The 20,168-nt window shown below is 39.8% G+C and overlaps 1 protein-coding gene across 1 annotated transcript in view; it reads left to right on the top strand.

Moving 5' to 3' along the window:
- The window catches only part of aacs (acetoacetyl-CoA synthetase), a 116,085-nt gene extending 96,950 nt beyond the window's left edge, over nt 1–19,135 (top strand). Inside the window, exons 13-18 of the mRNA XM_080208359.1 lie at nt 3,914–4,027; nt 5,823–5,948; nt 8,413–8,482; nt 10,652–10,710; nt 14,097–14,299; nt 17,792–19,135. Coding sequence (XP_080064485.1) covers nt 3,914–4,027; nt 5,823–5,948; nt 8,413–8,482; nt 10,652–10,710; nt 14,097–14,299; nt 17,792–17,929 — 710 coding nt within the window. The 3' untranslated portion in view covers nt 17,930–19,135. The remainder of the gene's footprint in view (nt 1–3,913; nt 4,028–5,822; nt 5,949–8,412; nt 8,483–10,651; nt 10,711–14,096; nt 14,300–17,791) is intronic.
- Nucleotides 19,136–20,168: the final 1,033 nt, after the last annotated feature.

Below are 20,168 nucleotides of genomic sequence, written 5' to 3'. Positions count from 1 at the left end.
TTCTGATCTGCTGCCTGACCTCGATACCACAGAAGTTAGTCTTTAGTCTTTAACACTCCCTTTGTCTTGTGCCCCTGACATTTTTGTCGAAACACTCCTGAGCTCCCGCCTATCCCAGACCTTCAGTTTTACTCCAACCCCTTCAAACACCATAAAATCCATCATATTTCTTCCCTTCTTTTTAGCTCTGAAGAAGGGTTGTATGGCCTCAAAAGATTAACTGTTTCTCCCTCCACAATGCTGCCAGACCTGCTGCATTTTTCTGTTTTTACTTCAGATTTCTGGTATCCACAGTACTTTGTTTTTATTTAACTTTTTATATTTACTATTCCTGAACGATTGTGTGAAATGTTGACCAGTTTTCCACTAATACGGTCCACTGATTACGTCCACCTGACGCATCGAATTTTCAGAAAAAGAATTAACTTGACCCGTGGCACAAGATAAAAGTTGATTTTTATTTTGTTGCAGGATCAGGCAGTGTTCAGTTAATGCTCCGAGTGAGCATTGCTTAGGTTTAAGTACTGTTCTGTGAATGAAAAGGAGTAACGTATTCCTGAGCCGCAGAAATGTTCCTTCTGTGGCTGGCAGTCCAATCTGCCAAGATATACGGGGAGGGCTTTGTAAATTTTAACAGGGCTGCAAAATGGACTGCTTTACTGCCCGGGGAATTTCACCATTGCTACAAAATGGTGCCTCCCACCTGACAAGGCTGGGCCCTGAACTGACAGCTTGTCGAAGAATCCAGGTCCGGTTAATCCAAATGGAGAGGTGGTAGGAGTGGTTAAAATGTAGGGAGTGAGGGACCTAAATGGAACAAAATGAAATATATATTTTTATATACATCAGTTACGAGTGCTTTACTGAATAGCTCAGACAAAAGCCAGGCCCCTTCAAAGCTGCAAGATGAATCAACTGGTACATGGGCTAAATCTCCTAAAAACTCATTTCATTTTCTGCTGTTAACTTTAATCACCTTCTGTCATGGCTGATCTCCACCTCCTGGTAATAGGTTGGTCCCTATAAATTCAAAGTAGTAAATTACGCTACTAAATCAATGCTTTTTTTTTTCAGAACTTGAATGATTTATGATATCACTTGACAATGTTCTATAATTAAATGAATGCAAAGCAGCTAACAGTACTGGAACATTGCTTTATGTGATTTTTGGGAGGCAAATTAAATTAATCATATAGACCATTTGGCTTGTGTTGTTTTGAGTTGCTGTACCGAAGCATTGGCTTTTCCAGCTTATGTGAGCTTGTGAATTCCTTTGTGGGGTAATTAATGTATTTTCAATACGCTGATAAATGGTTGTTTCTGTGGCATCCTTACATTTGTTTTTATAATTTGCGCTAATCATGTTTGCAATCGTTTTCTTACCCCGGAGAAATAATAGTTTCCCCGGGGATGATGGAATAAAAAAATTACTGCACGATATTTTATGTTCCTTATTAGGGACTGGGTGTCCAAGCATTGCCGTGGTTACAGTGTATGTGTATTGGGAAAATTAATTTATCTTTTACGGTTGTGGCGTGCAAAACGTAATTTATCTGAAGGCACATTGAAAGCTGAAGTCATTTTTTTTGACTACGATTTGATCATTTTGATCTCCCTGACAATTGCCGTCTACTATTATGCTGGTTTTCGCAATTGGCTGCACAGTATTTTGGAAAGCTATCTGGAATTCAGCAAGATTAATTAAGTAAATTCAACAGAGATGTAACAATAGATGTGCTGCTGATAGCGGCTGTTCTACACATTGTGTTGCTGCATCAACCCCGGGCGTCATTGTACAATCCAAATGAGACCTCCATAGCACAAGGCTGATGGAAGGCTCCTCAGTCCCATTTCCATCAGAAAATAAATTGTGCCTTATTAAAATGTGATGCATTCTCTGTCAATCCAAATATTTGAATAGTTGTGTCACGGTGGAAACTAATAGCCAGGCCAAATCAGACCGTAGCTGGTTATTTATTTGCTCAACTTTACCTTGTGGTGGGTAGCAGAGCATTTGATTTGTTCTTGCAGTGATGGATAGTTCAACAGTTTTCTTGATTACAGCATCCTTCGATCTTCCTCCCTTCCACAATAAGATTTAAAAGTGTGAAGGACAGAATGCACATAAAACCTAAATTGTAATATGCTAAAAATATTGTACTTATTTGGCTAAACAGAGTGGGAATTAATAAATTTTGACTCATAATAAATAACATGTTTGAAGCCTTACTCCCAAAAGGTATACAAACGCAGGAAACCTGACTAGCTGATCACTGCACGTATAGTCAATTCATTTATATGGTCACCGTAGACTATTACCTACAACATGTTTGAGCATGTTTATTTCCTCAAAACAAGAACTTAATTTCCAACAGTCGTTTCTCCTCTTTAATTTCCAGTTTGGAGACATTATTGTGCCCATTATAAATGTTTCTACTGAGGGTAATGACTACACTGCTTCACCTTTTTCAGTAAACTATATTGCTGCAAAATTTATAATGTTTCGTGTGTAACCTTGAGATGGAAAGTATATATTTTTTTACCCTCCCATGGAGCCCATCAGCTTGTCTCATAAAATGTGTGGAAGGGGGAGAATGGTGACTAGGGCATAGTTACTGCAATTGGATACCACTGAGTGGTGCTATTGTGCACATAGTCCTGGGTGTGCTCTCTCAGTTTGAGTGTTGAAAATGCTCCCTATTGTGGTTGATGTAATGCAAAGGGCAAGTGACGGTTGCATTCTTTACCAAGTTAAACTTTCGCTTCCTCGCCATTTGCTATAAAGATGAAATCCACTAAGTAATATCTTTACTTAAATAAAGGCAAAATACTGCAGATGCTAGAATCAGAAACAAAAAAGAAAATGCTGGAAAATCTCAGCGGGTCTGACACAGTATCTGTGGAGAGAGAATAAAGCCAATGTTTTGAATCAGGACGATCCTTCATCAGAGTTTTGTCAGAGACACTTAAACAGAAGTTTTGAAGGAAGGAATGTTGACACACATCTGTCCAGATGTGTCCAGTCTACCCACTGAGTTACTTTGCGTGTCTTTGCTAAACATTTTATCTCCCATTGCTTCTCCTTTCCTAACAGTGTCAAACGATGTTTGGGCTGTCATTCCAGAGGTAGGGGATCTTCCATGAGGAATCATATAAAACCTTAATGTATCTCAATAATAAGAATTGTTGAGCACCTTAACCGTGGAAGCTACTGGGACCTGCCTGATGCTGTTCACACTCAACAAATCTAATAAAGGGCACTGGACTGTTAACCCCGATGCTGTGCAGCAGCAGTGCTAGCCACTGTGCCACCATGCTGTCCCACTTGCCTTCCCCTTTTGGGGAAGAGTTCCAAATATTCATAACGCTCAGAGAAAAATATTCTTCTCATCTCTGACTTAAATGGGAGACCCTTTAATATTAAAGTGTGTCCCTTAGTTGTAGTCTCTCCCACAAGGAGAAACATCCTTTCAGTATCCACCCTGTCAAGTCCCCTCAGGATCTTATATGTTTCAATAAGATCACTGCTCCATCTTCATAGAGGCCCTGTCAGTCCAACCTTTCCTCGTAAAATAATCCCCTGTCCCCACCGCCAATTCCAGGTGCCAATGGAGTGACTCTTCAAGGAACTACTTCTAATGCATTTAAACTCTACCTTAAATAAGGAAACCAAAACTTACACAGTACCCCATACAACTGTAACAAACTATCCCAACTTTTATATTCTATTGCCCTTGTAATAAATAGCAATATTCCTTTTGCATTCCTGTTTGCTTGCTTGTATGAAAGGACTTTTTGTTCATTGCTCAATCCCCATCTGAAGAAGAGTGGTTTGAGTTATTACAACTGTCGTAATCCTCGGAGGGGCAAAGTTGAAAATAAAATAAAATCATTATCTTCCCAATTCCTGTAGGTGGCACAGACATCATTTCATGTTTCATGGGCCAGAACTTCACCATCCCAGTCTACAGAGGAGAGGTACAAGCAAGAAACCTGGGAATGGCTGTCGAAATTTGGAATGAAGAAAGTGAGTGCAATAACTTTATGATCTGTGTCAACTTTTCATAGAAATCATAGAAACCCTACAGTGCAGGAAGAGGCCATTTGGCCCATCGAGTCTGCACCGACCACAATCCCACCCAGGTCCTACCCCTACATATTTAGCCGCTAATCCCACTAACCTATGCATCTCAGGACACTAAAGGGCAATTTTAGCATGGCCAATCAACCTAACCCGCATATCTTTGAACTTTTGCTCCCATTGTCTTGTTTCTTTTGTGTTGATACCATGTATGCACACAATTATCAGTTAAGGTGGTGAAGGAGCTGAGGCAAGGACCTGGCTTAGCAGTTCTTATCATGGCGGATACAGTGGGGCCATTCAAACTTCCATTCACTTCAGTGGGACCGGAAGATCCCAGCCAAGAAATCAAGTGGGATAGCATTCCAGTCAGCAATGACTGTACCTAGAATGCATGTCTCCTGAATTTGAGATTGATGGTTTGTAGAAAGATTTGAAGATGTCTCCAATGTCTTCTACTAAAATGTATCCTTTAGTAATATTGGCTTTATAGAGAAATATGTGTTGAGTCACAGTGTCAGCCATGACGCAATGAGTAGAACTCTTGTCTCTGAGTCACAAGGATTCAAGTTCAAATCCCACTACAGAAATCAAGGCTGACGATCCAGTGCAGTACCAATGGAGTGCTGCACTGTCGGAGGATACTTTATCCCACTGCTGACATAACCCTTCTCCATGAAGTCTTCATCTCTAGACCCAAGTTCCCCAATATCCATTCTGGATTTCCAATTTCTAAATAGTCCAAAATTCTGCCAGGTGAACCCTAACCTGCCTGCCGCATCACTCCTCGCTGATCTATGTTGGTTCACCATCTTGCAGTGGATTGAATTAAGTTTCTCAGCCTCTCCATTGTCTTGCTGTCACGTAGATTTTTAACTATTCCCAGCCCTGAATCCACTCTCTCTCTCTGTTTCCCTATGTCAGGCCTGAAGTGTATCTTTTCCCAGTTGGCTCATTTTTGCTTGCGGAGCAGTCAGCCACTTAAGCTCCATCCTCAGGAACTCCTTCTTCTCCAGACCTCCCTGCATCTCAACCTCTCTGCTTACCTTTTACAATCCTTCCCAAAACACAGCCAGTTTGTAATTTATCTTACATAGCCATCCCATAAAGGCTCATATTGGTCCTTTTTTTTGCTGCTTGATACCTGGATTTTCAGCAGACTAACCAGGCCATTACTCCTCCCAAAAACTCTCTCAACAATTATTCTTCCTTCTTCACAAAGGGACTTTGCAACCTTATTAATGAAGTGCACTTTCTGTCACCCCCATGCAAATTTCTTCTCCCTAGTCTTGAATTTAGAGGTTAAATTCGCACCAAACTTGACCCCATCAAGTCTGATAATGTTCTTCCCTCAGTTCAAGCTGGTAGCTTTCTCTCCTGTGACGAAGATGACAACCACTACCACTACCACCACCACCACCGCCACCAATGCTGGCTTTTTCTTTTTGTCCCTCTCTTAATTCTATAACATTCCCCTCATCTTCCACTTCTTTCACTCACCAGCGTCTGTGCCCGTCCCTGCCCCCTCGCACCAAACCCCAACATTGGACCTGACTTGTACAACTTGTTGCCGGTTTCTTTTTTGGCTCTTAGATGCTCCCACGAGTGAGAATTCCTACTGTCTCGCTTCCCCTTTTATAGTTGAGAGTAATGGATTTTTATGTACAGTCTTGAGCAATGTAAGAAAGTTCCCACAAAACAGAATAATATTGGACTGTGTTTTCTTTTCCTTCGTTTGTAGGGCAAGGTCTGTGGGGAGAAAGTGGAGAGCTGGTGTGCACCAAACCCATTCCGTGTCAGCCTACACATTTCTGGAATGATGAAAGTGGAAGCAAATATCACAAGGCGTACTTTGCTAAATTCCCAGGTATGAGCAAAAATATACAAAACAGCTGCAACATTTTCGAAGTACGTGAATCAGTTGTGAAGCAATTTGGAGTGTTTTGAGATGATGGAAAGCACAATATAAATTCAGGGTCCCTCTAATTTTTGGTGGGTTCACATAACTTCAGTGTTTGGAGCATCTTAACCCATTGCTTGATGCCCTAAGATCAAGTAAGTGTTGAACTTGGATTACGAATTGGAGGCTTTGAGATAAATTTCAAAGTTGGCCAAGGAAAACCAAATTACCTTGGGTAAGCCACATGTCCATTTGACTCAGGCCCAACTCTAATATAAATAAAAGGACTAAAGGCTTTGTTGTGTCACCATTCTTGGGTAATCCTTGGTCCATCCAGCGGCCACGATTATTGATTTCTCCTCTTGTGGCCTCTCTGATGAGTTGCTGAGTTGCTTTTTGCTGCAAGTTGCTAAATGAGAACAATCTTTTTTGATTCATTTCTACAAGACTGTAACAACTTATCACCATGCCGATAATAGTGCAATCAATTAGAAGGATCATTAGAATTACAAGTGCTTAGGATTTATGGCGTATGACATTTCACTAAATATGAATTCAGTCTGTATAGTTGATTATAAAATATATAACATGCCAGTTGAATAATTATAAATTTAATACTTTCCCACTCTCAATTGTTTATACATAAATATGTATATAATGATTGGAATGCACACTTTGTGCTGTTTTTCTTGGTGCAGATGGGACCAATATAATCACATATTGATGCTTTTCAAGTGTTGGTTGATCTTATTATCATCTTCATTTTTTTTATTAACATGTAAATTAAGATGTACACCTCTCCCCAGTGAACAGATCACTCATTAGCTGTGGGAGTGTTATTTGATCTGTACGAATGTGCTGTTCTACACAAATACAATCGCGGCATCTTTTTCAGCTGAAAAACCCATCAATTTAAAATATCATACTGAGACGGTGGGTAAAGCTTGCGAGTGGCTTCTTGTGCCATTTTGCTCGCTTGCAGCACGGACTGCTTCCCCAAATGAGATTTAACACCCTCGACAACCAGTGATCTTTACAGGTTGTGAGAAAGCATCATTGATACTTTCACTGAATCTAAACTCTTTGGTTGCACAGGCAGGCTTAATTGGTGGCATAATGCAACACCATTTAGAGACACATATTGTTATAATTCTAGCTGGTGTTAGCACTAGGCAAGTCTGGAGCCTGGCTTGATACATCATAACTTCTTTAATCCGTGGAGGGCAGTTACTGAACAGGTTCAAAGGACAATTAATTATTTGGTAAACACAAAAATGGACTACATTACAATGGACAAAATGGTTGGAAAGATTTCAATATGGATACCACACAGTTATTCAGATTTGCACTGTTCCTTCTATCCCAGAAACCCTTACAGGTCCACAACCCCAGTGAAGGTTTACCATTGTCACAACAACATGGTTTCTTGCTCGAGTTAAATCTGCTTCAAACAGTTTTCCTCTAGCAGACTCCTGGGCATTCAACAGATGCTTTTGAAATCTAAACTCACTATGACTTTAACTTCAGAGCAAATACACAAGTTCCTTCAACTCAGATACTCATCAAGCTTTTTCTTTACAAGATTTCTTATTGGAAAGGTCAGACCTTCTGCCTCCAATTTCTGGTATGCACTTGTTTCTTGTTATAGTGGCTCTTCTAATTCTGTTTCCACACATTGGACCACCCAACAACTTTTGGGTCTCTTCCTATCTCCCAGTTGCACAGCCAATGCCCTTGTTGCTTGGCACCTTCTCATTGACTACTTCATTTTTCTTAACTGGGACATGTTTCTGTCTTTGTCCCTTACCTGGGACTTCCTCTTGGGATCTCTTCCCAACCCTCTCCTTTATCTGTACCTGGGACACTTCACTTCGGATTAAAGTTGACTGACTCCTGCTCATCACTAATCCTTGAACTGTGCTGGGAAACCTGTCAACGCTCTGAGCGGATCCTGCCCTTGTCACTGGGCAGCAGTCACAGTGTCACCAATCGGACATGCTATATCTTAAATTGGGGCAGAGGAGAGGGCTTGGGAAAGATGCTCTTTCAGAAATTTGATGCAGACTTGACGGACCGTATGGTCTCCCCCTGCACTGTAGGAATTCTATGGATCTATGATAACGATGACTATTGCAATACTCCTGGCATAAGGAATTGAATTCCTGACAACATTCAAAATGACGTGGAGGTGTGATTATATTTTTTTTCTTGAAGAATATAGCTGTGTGAACTGTTGATTCATTTCATTTTAATTGGCTTGGACAGTAAAACGTGAAAGGATGTGGCTTCAGACATTACATTCTTTTGGAACGATAAAAGATTGAGGACAATAGTACATTTCAATAATTCATTGCCACAGCTGTATGGTTATTACGTGAAAAGTACTTCACTGCTACAGTGGCCATAATAACTATTATTAATGTCCCCATAGGCGTTTGGGCCCATGGAGACTACGCTAAGATAAACCCCAAAACTGGAGGAATTATGATGCTTGGCCGAAGGTAGGTTTGAAAAATTAAAATCGGTTGTTTAAATTTTCTGAATCTCCGATATTACCATGACTCAAGTGCTCACGTTTGGAGAAATTGCTTTAAGATGTGCCTGCATGAGAGAAAACTTCCATCAAATTAGTGTAGAGGGCAAAGTTTTCATGTGAATGCTATGTTTCTTTATCAAGAATTGAAACTTTATTAGGATAGTCCTTTCTATTGTGTATGTATTTTGGGTGTTCACTGTGGATTGATTTTTTTTTAAAAATGTGCACTAAATGCCTTCTACCCAGTCTTTTAATCAATTTTCTGGAGTATCTGATTTTTATTTTGTGACTTATTAACAGCTGGAGACAGTTGATTGATTATAAAGTGTTGACTGTTATAGTCAGGTATATGGACAGTATTCTCTATGACACAAATGCCAATGACTTCAGGTGGCGTTTTCCTGTGCCACCTGCCATGGGAATCGTAGCTGGCAGGACTGGACCATGCAGAGGTCCATTGACCTCAAGTGGGATTTTCCGGTCTTGGAGCGGGCGTGGCCGGAAAATCCCGCTCTCAAAATTTGGGGACATAGATATGTATAAATCAGAATAGCGTTTTACGTTTTTACTTATTCTTCAGATACACGTTTTTAAAATAACATAATATATACTTTAACCTGTTCGGCACAGGCTGTTAGAGGTAGCGGCACATCTGAGTAAAAGCTGACTTATCCTGCCCCAGGTGCTTGGTTGGATGGTCTGATTATATCAAGTTGTATAAATGTGAATAGTTACCTCTGCAGGCTTAGTTACAGATTCCCCCACTCCCCTTCCTTTTTTTTCCATTGTCCTCTGTCTTCTGTATTTTTACTTGAATCTGGCAATCAGTTTTTAAAAAATTCATTCATGGAATATGGACATTGCTGGCTAGATCAGCATTTCTTGGACCATCCCTAATTGCACTTGTGAAGATGGTGGCAAGCTGCCTTCTTGAACTGCTGCAGTCCATGTGGTGTAGGTACACCCACAGTGCTGTTGGGGAGGGAGTTCTACGATTTTGATCCAGTGACAGTGAAGGAATGGCAAATTGATTGAATCCCAACCAAAACAGTGAAATTGACTTGATTGAGAGAACATTTGTAATGTTACATAAATATTACTTTGAATTTTATCAGTTTGTTGACTCTTACGCAGTACAAAATTATAACAACTTCATGGGTTCATACATGGCTGTATATTAAGCTGCCAGGAAATAATCTTTGCCTAGGCAGACATGATATGTAGTATCATAAAAAATATCACGATCTATTTATAATGTGTAGTATTCCTTTTATACAACTTTTTCATGCTCGTTAGTTTATGATTATACCTGAATCAGAGCTATATCACAAAGTGACAGCTCATTCATACAGCCTTCTTGAGCATAACATATAGCAAGTTATTATTTATACATATTAGATAACACCTATTTTTATGTTTATAAGCCAAAAATGAGGGCCATTGACGTTTAATTTGGTGCAAATAGCTAACTTGATTATCTGAACACAGATGCCATTGTACACAATACGGGGCTGCTTGTGAGAGAAGCCTTCAGTCAATTTCCTGATATCTGAGCATCGTTCAAAATGCACACTGGGTACCAACTGCTACAGAACAAGGACTAACACAAACTATTCATATGTCATTGACATTGTATGCCTGACAGTCCTAACTTACCAGCTGTCCATGGTATTAGACAAATGTTGGCTTGACTTTATGGCACAGATTGGATCTGACTTGGGCAAGTTTAGCAACGTCTCACTGCTACGTGAGTGGACTGAGAAATGCAGCACTCCATAATGCACCTTATGGGTGTAAATTGTGTTTGGTGGATAATGAACTAATTTGTTGGACTCTTGAGTGTAAACTGGATATAAAATTGCCACGCATTAACTTCTGGTGGGTGTAATAGATTGAAAATTTCCGAATCCCTGATTCACTTTAAAATAAACCATTTCTTTTTGCCTGATTCCATTGCTTGCCTTTGATGGATCCTTGACCCTGACACAATTGTACTGACATACCCAAGGAAGCAGTGATGATATGTCATTTTCTAATTTGTGCCCACCCCACAAAACTGAGTGGTACAGCTTTTGTTCTGTGTTTTGTCTTGCGTTCAAGGTGAATCGCTCTAATCTATTTCTCCCTTTCGTAGTGATGGCACTTTGAATCCAAATGGAGTGAGATTTGGGAGTTCGGAAATCTACCACATTGGTAATGTTTCAAGTGTGGTGATGTAATGTAATGTTTTTCTATAATTGCTGTTGCGTAATTTTATTTCTGCATGTCGCTTTCACAGTGACAGCATGTGTTACCAATCCAGAGGTCAATGGTCATGTTAGTCCCATAATTACTCAGCTGCAACTTGCTGCTTTATCACATGTGCTTAGAAGTAACAGAAAGTAAATATATTTTGGAAAGTAAATTTTTTTTTCTCTTTAGCATTAAAAGTTTACTTCAGTTGAAAATTCCTTTGTCGCCAGTAATGGGCCAAGATAGGCAGTCCAGCAGGGGAAATGGTTTGGAATCTTTGTCAAAGTATTGGGGTAAATTTTCTGCCAGGTATAAAACTGGCAGTGCAGGTTGGTCACACATTATAGAAACTGCCCAATTTTCATTACCACTTTTCTTGAAGCTTAATATCAGGTGTTAGGAAAGATAACAGAAGCTTTCTTATTTCATTATTAACTAAAATATCTGAAGTTGGAGAACGTAATTTTTTTTTTTAAAAGTGCTTAATTTTCTGTAAGGAAAGTCATGTTTTTTATTGATTTACGGGATGTGGCGTTACTGGCTGGATCAGCATTTATTGCCCATCCCTAGTTGCCCTTAAGTAGGTGGTGACGAACTACCTTGAACCACTGTGGTTCTGAGATGTTGGCACACGCATAGTGCTGTTTAGGAGGGAGTTCCAGGTTTTTGACCCAGCGACAGTGAAGGAATAGTAACTTATTTTCAAGTCAGGATGGTGAGTGGCTTGGAGGGGAACTTGCAGGTGGTAGTATTCCCAGGTATCTGCTGCTGTTATCCTAGATGTAGTGGTCATGGGTTTGGAAGGTGCTGCCAAGGAACTTTGGTGAGTTCCTGCAGGGCATCTTGTAGATGGTTCACACGGCTGCCATTGTTCGTTGGTGGTGGAGGGTTGAATGTTTGTACAAGGGATAGCAATTAAGGAGGACTCGTTATCTTGAATAGTATCCAGCTTCTTGAGTTGTTGAAGCTGGAGTCATCCAGGCAAGGGGAGAGAATTCCATTGCCCTCCTGACTTGTGCCTTGTAAATGGTGGACAGGCTCTGGGGAATCAGGTGGTGAGCTACTCGCTACAGGATTCCTAACCTTTGACCTGCTCTTGTAGTCACATTATTTATATGGCTAGTCCAGTTCAGTTTCTGATCAATGGTAACCCCCAGAATATTGATAGTGGGGGATTCAGCAAATGGTAATGCCATTGAATGTCAAGGGAAATGAACCAACATTATTGAATTCCCTGAAGAAGTACCAAGTCGTAGGCTTGGAAATTACAGTGAACGGGATACATGGATCATCAGAAGGCCTTTTTAAAGGCTTCATATATGGGATTCGTAACAAAGGTGAAATTGTGTGGAATCAAGGTCCTGGGAGCAGAATGCATTGAAAGTACAAAACCTCAAAAGATGGGAATTGAGGAAAGTTTCTCAGACTGTCAAAGTGGAAAATGGTGTCCTGCAGGGATCTGTCTTTTGGACCACTGCTGTTCATCAATGATTTAGCTCACATCTGCAAATAATGTTGGCAATGAATATGGAGGCCCACACCAAAATACAGGAATACTAGCTGGTAGTTTGGATGGATAAGATTTGACAAATAAGATTTAATGTAGCGAAATGTGTGACCATCCATTTTTAGTGGGAACAATGAGCTTCCCATTTCTTAGAAGATATGAAACTGAATGGAGCACTGGAACAAAGAGATCAGAGTGTAGGTGCTCAAATTGCTAAAAAGCATCAGTGCAAGTTGGTTAGGCCACATGCATGAGGGAAATGGTAAGGGATAGGGTGGGAAGAGGTCATTAAAGTAAGAAGAGGCTAACATGGAATATAAACACTGACATTGGGCTGAATAACCTGTTTTTGTGCACCATAGATTTATGTACACCCAGGGTTTCTGACAGTCTGCCATTGAAATTATGAAAGGAGACTGGGAGAAGTTTACAGAAACACTGCACTGTTATCTTGAGGTTGGGGTTAAGGCATACTGCTGGAGAACTCTACTATTATATGACCCAATGTGAAACCTGAAATGGCAATGTTGGAGAGTGCCACAGATGTGAAGTTTTCCAAATCCCTGAACCTGTGCATTCACTAAATTGTGAAGTTAACTGTATTCATGATGATGTGTTTTTACTCATTTACAAATGCAACATAGTGATATCAGATCAGTTACAAAATATAAGTTGCTCATATGAAGTTGTGGTGGACTGGGGAGGCGATGGCCTAGTGGTATTATCACAAGACTATTAATCCAGAAATTCAGCTAATGTTCTGGGGACCTGGGTTCGAATCCTGCCGTTGGCAGACGGTGGGATTTGAATTCAATAAAAAATATCTGGAATTAGGAAACTACTGATGGCTATGAAACCATTGTTGATTGTCCATAGAATCCCTACAGTGCAGAAGGAGGCCATTTGGCCACTGAGTCTGCACAAACTCCCTGACAGAGCATCCTACACAGGCTCTATCCCCGTAATCCCTTGTACTTACTAATCCCCATAACCCGCACATACTGGGACACTAAAGGGCAATTTAGCATGGTCAATCCATCTAACCTGCACACCTTTGGACTGTGGGAGGAAATTGGAGCATCTGGAGGAAACCCATGGTGACATGGGAAGAACATACAAACTCCACAAAAACAGTCACCGAAGGCCGGAATTGAACCTGGATCCCTGGCACTGAGAGGCAGCAGTGATAACCACTGTGCCATCATTGTTGGAAAAACCCATTTGGTCCACCAATATCCTTTAGGGAAGAAAATCTGCCATCCTTACCTGGCCTGGCCTATATGTGACTCCAGAGTCACAGCAATGTGGTTGACTCTCAACTGCCCTCTGAAATGGCCTACCAAATCGAATCAAATCAGCTCGAGTGCAACCAGGGATGGGCAATAGGTGCTGATGTGGAGATGCTGGCATTGGACTGGGGTAAACATAGTAAGAAGTCTCACAATACCAAGTTAAAGTCCAACAGGTTTATTTGTAGCAAATGCCACTGCCTGTTCCTTTGTCAGGTGGGTGGGGAGGAATAAGTGCTAGCCAGCTATCTACACCCATGAGCTACAAATAAAAAGAAATGTTGATTTAGCAATGCTCCCTGCTCTCTACAATTTAAAAATATGCTTACAAAGCCCCCTTTCTTGGCTATTGGTGAGGCAGGGTTCAAAATCAATACGTAGTCACAATATGAGTTATTTGTTTCTCAGCACCATAAAGAATAAATTGAAATCTGGCAAAACAGCTACATAGAATAGTAATCAAATCTGTGTAGTAGCTAAGAAGCCAGTCAGTTGAAAAACTGCAGTCTTTTTTCCTGTCTGAAAGAAACTTGTGCCATTTTGTCCTGTAGTGGAAGCCTTTGAGGAAGTTATGGACAGTCTCTGTGTCCCACAGTATAGCAAGGATGGCGAAGAAAGAGTCATTCTTTTCTTAAAGATGGCCTGCAATCAGGTTTTCACAGTGGATCTGGTGAAGAGGATAAGATATGCCATTCGAGTGGCTTTATCAGCTAGACATGTGCCTGCCCTTATCCTGGAGACTAAAGACATTCCAGTAAGTTCATGCATCTTTTGAATCGCTTTTCATATTCTCTTTCAAATAAACTGTTTTCTATTATTTACAAAGTCACATATTTGTTATTGTAGATGTGAGCCATCACGTGCTGTGGGATGGTTGGAAGCAGAGAACAGACAGCATCTATAGAGAGAGTAGCAGAAAACAGGCAGCATTTATATAGAGAGAATGGTAGTATCTGTAGAGAGAGAAGCAGAGAGAACAGGTAGTGTCTATAGAGAAAGAGAAGTAGAGAGAACAGGTAGTGTCTGTAGATAGAGAGAAGCAGAGAACACAGGCAATGTCTATAGAGAGAGAGAGATGCAGAGAGAACAGGCAGCTCCCAAGACAGAAATACTCCATTGTACTTCTATGACCTTCAGTCAGAACTCTAAATTGATGGACCTATAGTCGACATAAGCCCAATATTTATTTCCCTCAATTTACACAAGGAATAAAGAATTGATCTTGAATGTGCCACCATTATTCCTTGAATAATAAGAGTGGAAATCATATTTAATGGTGATCACAATGAGCTGGACAGTTTTTCTAAATTGAGAAATTCCTTGGATCCTTGGCACTAGTTTACAGATTGTTTTTGAACCATAAATCCATGTTAATGTAAATAATGTTCCCAATTGCAATAAATCCCCAGAGATTAACTCTGCAGAATTAGCCTGCAGTACTTCTTGAGAAGGTTGAGCTCAGTTAGGTGCAATTATTGTCTGGCTAACTTGAAGCAATAAGTTTGGTAAATCTGATCTGCATTTAACTATATTATTTATTTCTAATTGGTCAGGCAGTTGGAAAATGTCTCTCCAATCAATTTATGTGGCATTATTTCAGTCCATTGACTTTGAGCTTTGATTCATAATTGAAATCTCAGATATTGTGTACTTTATTTTGCCAGGGACATTTTGTTTGTAAAACTTCACGTTTAACAGTTTGAAATTATCTGCGTCCTGTAAAAGCAAATGTTCGACTACGATTCAAATAAACTGGAGCTTTTGATTAGAGCAGGAATAATAAATTGAAAGATCTGTTTTTTTTTAAGGGTCAGGTGTACTTACATTACACAGAGTTATAACATAGCCTGAAACCTGATATGCATTATTGATCCTAACCCATGAAAGTATAGTAATATTTCTGTGTCAGATGATTGCAGGGTAATTTTGTAACTGGGATTTAGTGAACATGTGCAAGTGTGCATACTTTCCTACTCTGATATCCCATTCCCTTGCAATAAATATCAATATTCCATTTGTTTTCTTAATCGCTTGCTGTACTGATATTCTAACCTTTTGGGATTCATTTACCTGACAAAGTGGACAAATTCACATTTTTCACACACTACACTCCATCTATCAATGTTTTATCTACTCAGTTAACCTGACTATATCCCTTTATAGGCACTCCCTGGCTCCTCTTGACAACTTTAGCCACCATACATTCAGTCCCTTCACCTAAATTATTGATGTAAATTGCAAATAATTGAGGCAGCAGCACTGATTCCTGTCACACTCCACTTGTCATGGCTTGCCAACCTGAAAAAGGCCCTTTGTCATTACTCTCTGCTTATTGTTAGCTAACCAATCCTTTATCCATGCTGATGTTGCATTACACTGTAATCTTATATAGTAGCCTTTGAGGTTTCTGGAAATCTAATTACAACACATCTACAGGTCCCCCTTTATTCCCTTTGCTTGTTACTTGGTCAAAAAACTCTAATCAATTAGTTAAACACAATTTTCCTTTCACAAACCCACGTTGACTCTGTCTGATCAGATGATTTTCTAAGTATCCTGCTATAGCTTCTTTAGTAACGGATTCTAGTAATTTCCCTGTGACAGATGTTAGGCTATCTCACCTCTAGTTTCCTCCTCTCTGTCTTTCTCCTTTCTCAAATAAAGGTGTACATTAGCTATTTCCCAATCCACTGACAGCTTTCCAGAATTGAAGAAATTTTTGAAGATTGGAACCGATGCACCTATTATCTTTACTGCCACTGCTTTAGAGATCATACAGCTTAAAAAAAAATTAGGATGCAGACCATCCTGTCCTAGGGACTCTTCAGGCTTTGGGTATAATAAGGTTCCCAGCATCTTTTCTCTCATGATGATTTTTTTTTTTAAGTTCCTCCCTCCCGTTCAGCTCTTGATTTTCAAGTATCTCTGGGAAGCTTTCTAAATGTTGTCCATTGAAGACAGACTATCTGTGCAATAATTCTACCATTTCCTTGTTTTCCATGCTCAATGCCCCAGGCTCACTGTCCAGAGTGAGAGTTTGATTATGATACAATAGTCTTTTACTCCCCCCCTCCCCTTAAGCTTCTCAAATATACACACATTTAATGTTAACAGGGTTACAAAGTATATCTTGGGCTATAATGGTTTCAATGACACACAATCCCTTTGAACACACAGGCTGGCTCTGGTCAAATACAGTGTCCACTCTGAATGAACCGTAGTGAATTTCTGTGGATTTCTCCTCAAAATCCCCCCAGCTGATTCTTATACCATGAACCACCTTGTCTCACTGAACTTTGGCTTCCATACAAGTGATTCCAAATTCCTCTTTCAAACAGACACACTTTCAAATCCTCTTTTAAATACTGCTTTCCATCAGTTGCTTCTATTAAGGTTACACTTTCAGGTTTTATACCCTGTTCAAGATTCTCTTGTCTTGACTGTTGCACAAACTCGTCACAATTGTTTGAGCTATTGATTCCCAGACTGTATAAAGGTGGCACCAAACTTTTGACTTAGTCTGCATATTGCAGCTATCTGTTCAATTCAGCACACGGAATCTTCTTTTCCCTTGAGTTCTCCTGAAGAGTACCTTGTTCAATTTCCTGGTATCCGTTCTCTTCGTTTCACCTTCCTAAGACGTTCGTTTTGTCCGAATTCCCTGGTTATCTGAACTTTGTCTAGTCCTTTTTGCAGCCGCCTAGTCCAGCTTTTCTTCTGGCAGAGCTGAGAGACGTTTACTCCCCAGTTTACCATCTTCAACTGCAATGTACCCAGCTCAAAAAGTAAACTCAGAGCCTTCCTATCCTAAAGATGCTCCCAGTTGCTAAGCAATGACTTTATATTTCTGTCAGCTTGTTTACTTTTCAGGCTGTAACTGTCTCTAAGCACAGTGCAAGCATAGCAAACTCTACGTATACAAATACCTTTATCTAACATGAATCCAACTATTGGTTGATCCTTCCTTAAACAGAAACATTAAATTAAACCCACTTTAAACTATACCTTATTTTTAATATTTAACAACATGAATATAAATTCCTTAAAGCTATTTACACTTTCCTGACAACATGTCATTCATTTAAAGCCCAATATCTGCAGTGCAAGGGAGCATTCATTACATGCTGCATCTTACTTTGCACAGATAATGAGTGACCTAATACTAGGTGGGCCAACACCTCATGTATTTAAGAAATTGACAAGCTGTTCTCATTTCCACCATCCCCCACCTTTTTTTTCCTCCCAGTACACCATTAGTGGAAAGAAAGTAGAAGTGGCGGTGAAGCAGGTTATCGCTGGCAAGGACGTCAAGCAGCAGAGCGCCTTCTCAAATCCGGAATCTCTGGACCTTTACAAGGATATTCCTGAACTACAGAACTTCTGAGTGTTTTATGTAAATATGTGCAAAATAAATTTTATTTAACAGAGTAACTATGTCATTGGCAAGATAGTTGGTGCAGTTTTGTGTTTGATTATGTTTTTCTATGCTCCTTCAACATAGAACATACTTTTAAACCTAGACTGGCAACAGTGCAAATAGAATGTGGGCAACTTCATTTGAACCCAACACTTGGAATAGTGACAGGATCTGGTGCAGCTCTGATGTTGTTCGCCATTGATGTCAATGGGATGTAATATTAGTTAGGGTGCAAAATTAGTACGCCATTCAATCTTGCAGATTTCTTGGGTACAATTAGGTTAAAGAGTCGCCCAGTCGATGCAAAAACTTACTTTGAACACGAACTTCCTGAATTTGGATACGAAATATAATTATGGTTGATGAAATCAAGGTATTGTAACTTATATTAGATCTTTTAAATCAATTTGAATTTAATGGATGAATTTTTTTTTAAACTGAGCTTCCAGTCTGGAGATCTTGCCATTAATATTATGGAAAAAGATATTTCTTTTATCTGTACCCGTGTTATGTGACATTTTATGGAAATAATTTCACACTGTAAAACACAGTGGACTTGCACTACACAGTTACATGTACACAGTTCATTTAATTGGGCAAGATCGATCGGACAAGAATGCTTTATTTTGGAAGGCACCGTTTATCTGGGAAGAAATGTGACTATTTAGGTCGGAGGTGGTCATTCACCTCAGCGAGAAATCAGTGTAGATCAAAATTACCATTATACCATGTTAAATGGGTAGGACAGTGGTAACAATAAGATATTGCAAGCACATCAATAGTTTTCTTGGTCTTGCCTTTGTCCCTGTTTCTCAGTTGCAATCTCAGAATATTGTTGAAAAATGTCTGCTTGTCTGTGTCTCAGTAGAAGGTTTTCTAACGCACAACAGCAATGGCTCTGCTTGTTTTGTATCCTGGGCTTATTAGATTCTTTACTGATCTTGTTAAAGATGGGCCTGACTTTCAAAATGCCATGGGTGGCAAATTGTGGTGTTGTACATTGTGGTGTTGCATGATCTTCCAATATTCACAAAACTGTCCATTTCCATGCTTGCAACTCTAGGAATTGTTGTAAAAGATAATGCATTTTATCTTGACTGCATATGTTTTAAGTACACACCCCTGTAAATTGTCATGTTCCTTTGAGAATAAAAATTCTTATTGTAAACCCAAGCGATTCAAACTCATTTCAGTAGCAGTTTGTTGAACACAGAGTAATTTTTTTTACAGAACTAAAAACAAAGTGTTGGAAAATTTCAGCAGGTCTGGCAGCATCTGTGGAGAGAGGAACCTGAGTTGGTGTCTTGAGCTCATTGTGACTTTTCAGAACTGATGAGAGGAAGAAATGTGATGGGTGTTATGCTGTTAAAGAAGTGGGGAGGAACAAGTAGTGCAAAAGGGAAGGTCATTGTTACAACCGCAGCAGGTGTTATTGTCTGAACAAGCCAAATCTCAGAGGGAAACTTGTCTTATTGATCATAATTTTTTTTTGTATTTTGGAAGTATAAAAGCATAGAATTCCAGTAACAATTCTAGGATTTTAAAAAAAGGATTTATAACAAAAATAACTTGAAAGCAGATTAAAGTTACACAGTTAAAACAGTCTTATGCAATATTCCCTGGAAAAAAACTTATTGGGAACATATAAATAAGGGTGGCTCAGTGGCACAGTGGTTAGTACTCCTACCTCACAGTGACAGAGATTGGGTTCGATTCCTGGCTTAGATCACTGTCTGTATGGAGTTTGGATGTTCGCCCCATGCCTGCATGGGTTTGCTCCGATTTCCTCCCACAGTCCGAAAGACCATGTCGGTTAGATGCGTCGGCTATGCTAAACTCTCCCTCCCGAACAAGTTCCAGAATGTGGCGAGTAGGGGATTTTCACAATAACTTCATTGCAGTGTTAATGTAGTGTACTTGTGACACTAATAAATAAGCTACTTAGAAACAACTCCCTCATAGATTTTCATTATAAAAATCTTGTAATACCCAGTATTACTTAGCAAAGGTATACCACATCACACCTGAAACACTTCCATTCTGCTGTGGAAATCCAAAGAAAATTCAGAAACATTTAAGTTCCTGAAATGAAGGTCGGAATCCTTTGGCCATTCACGCTGGTGGGATTCTCTAGTTCTACCAGCAGCGCACCCCCGCCTGCGGGTTTCCTGGCAGTATGGGGTGGCTTCAATAAGATATCCCATTT

The sequence above is a fragment of the Carcharhinus amblyrhynchos genome, chromosome 20 (genome assembly GCF_965287045.1).
Source record: "Carcharhinus amblyrhynchos chromosome 20, sCarAmb.v2.hapA, whole genome shotgun sequence".
NCBI lineage: Eukaryota > Metazoa > Chordata > Chondrichthyes > Carcharhiniformes > Carcharhinidae > Carcharhinus > Carcharhinus amblyrhynchos.
The sequence above is the reverse complement of the archived record's forward strand: the minus strand, read 5'-3'. Positions and strand labels throughout refer to the sequence as shown.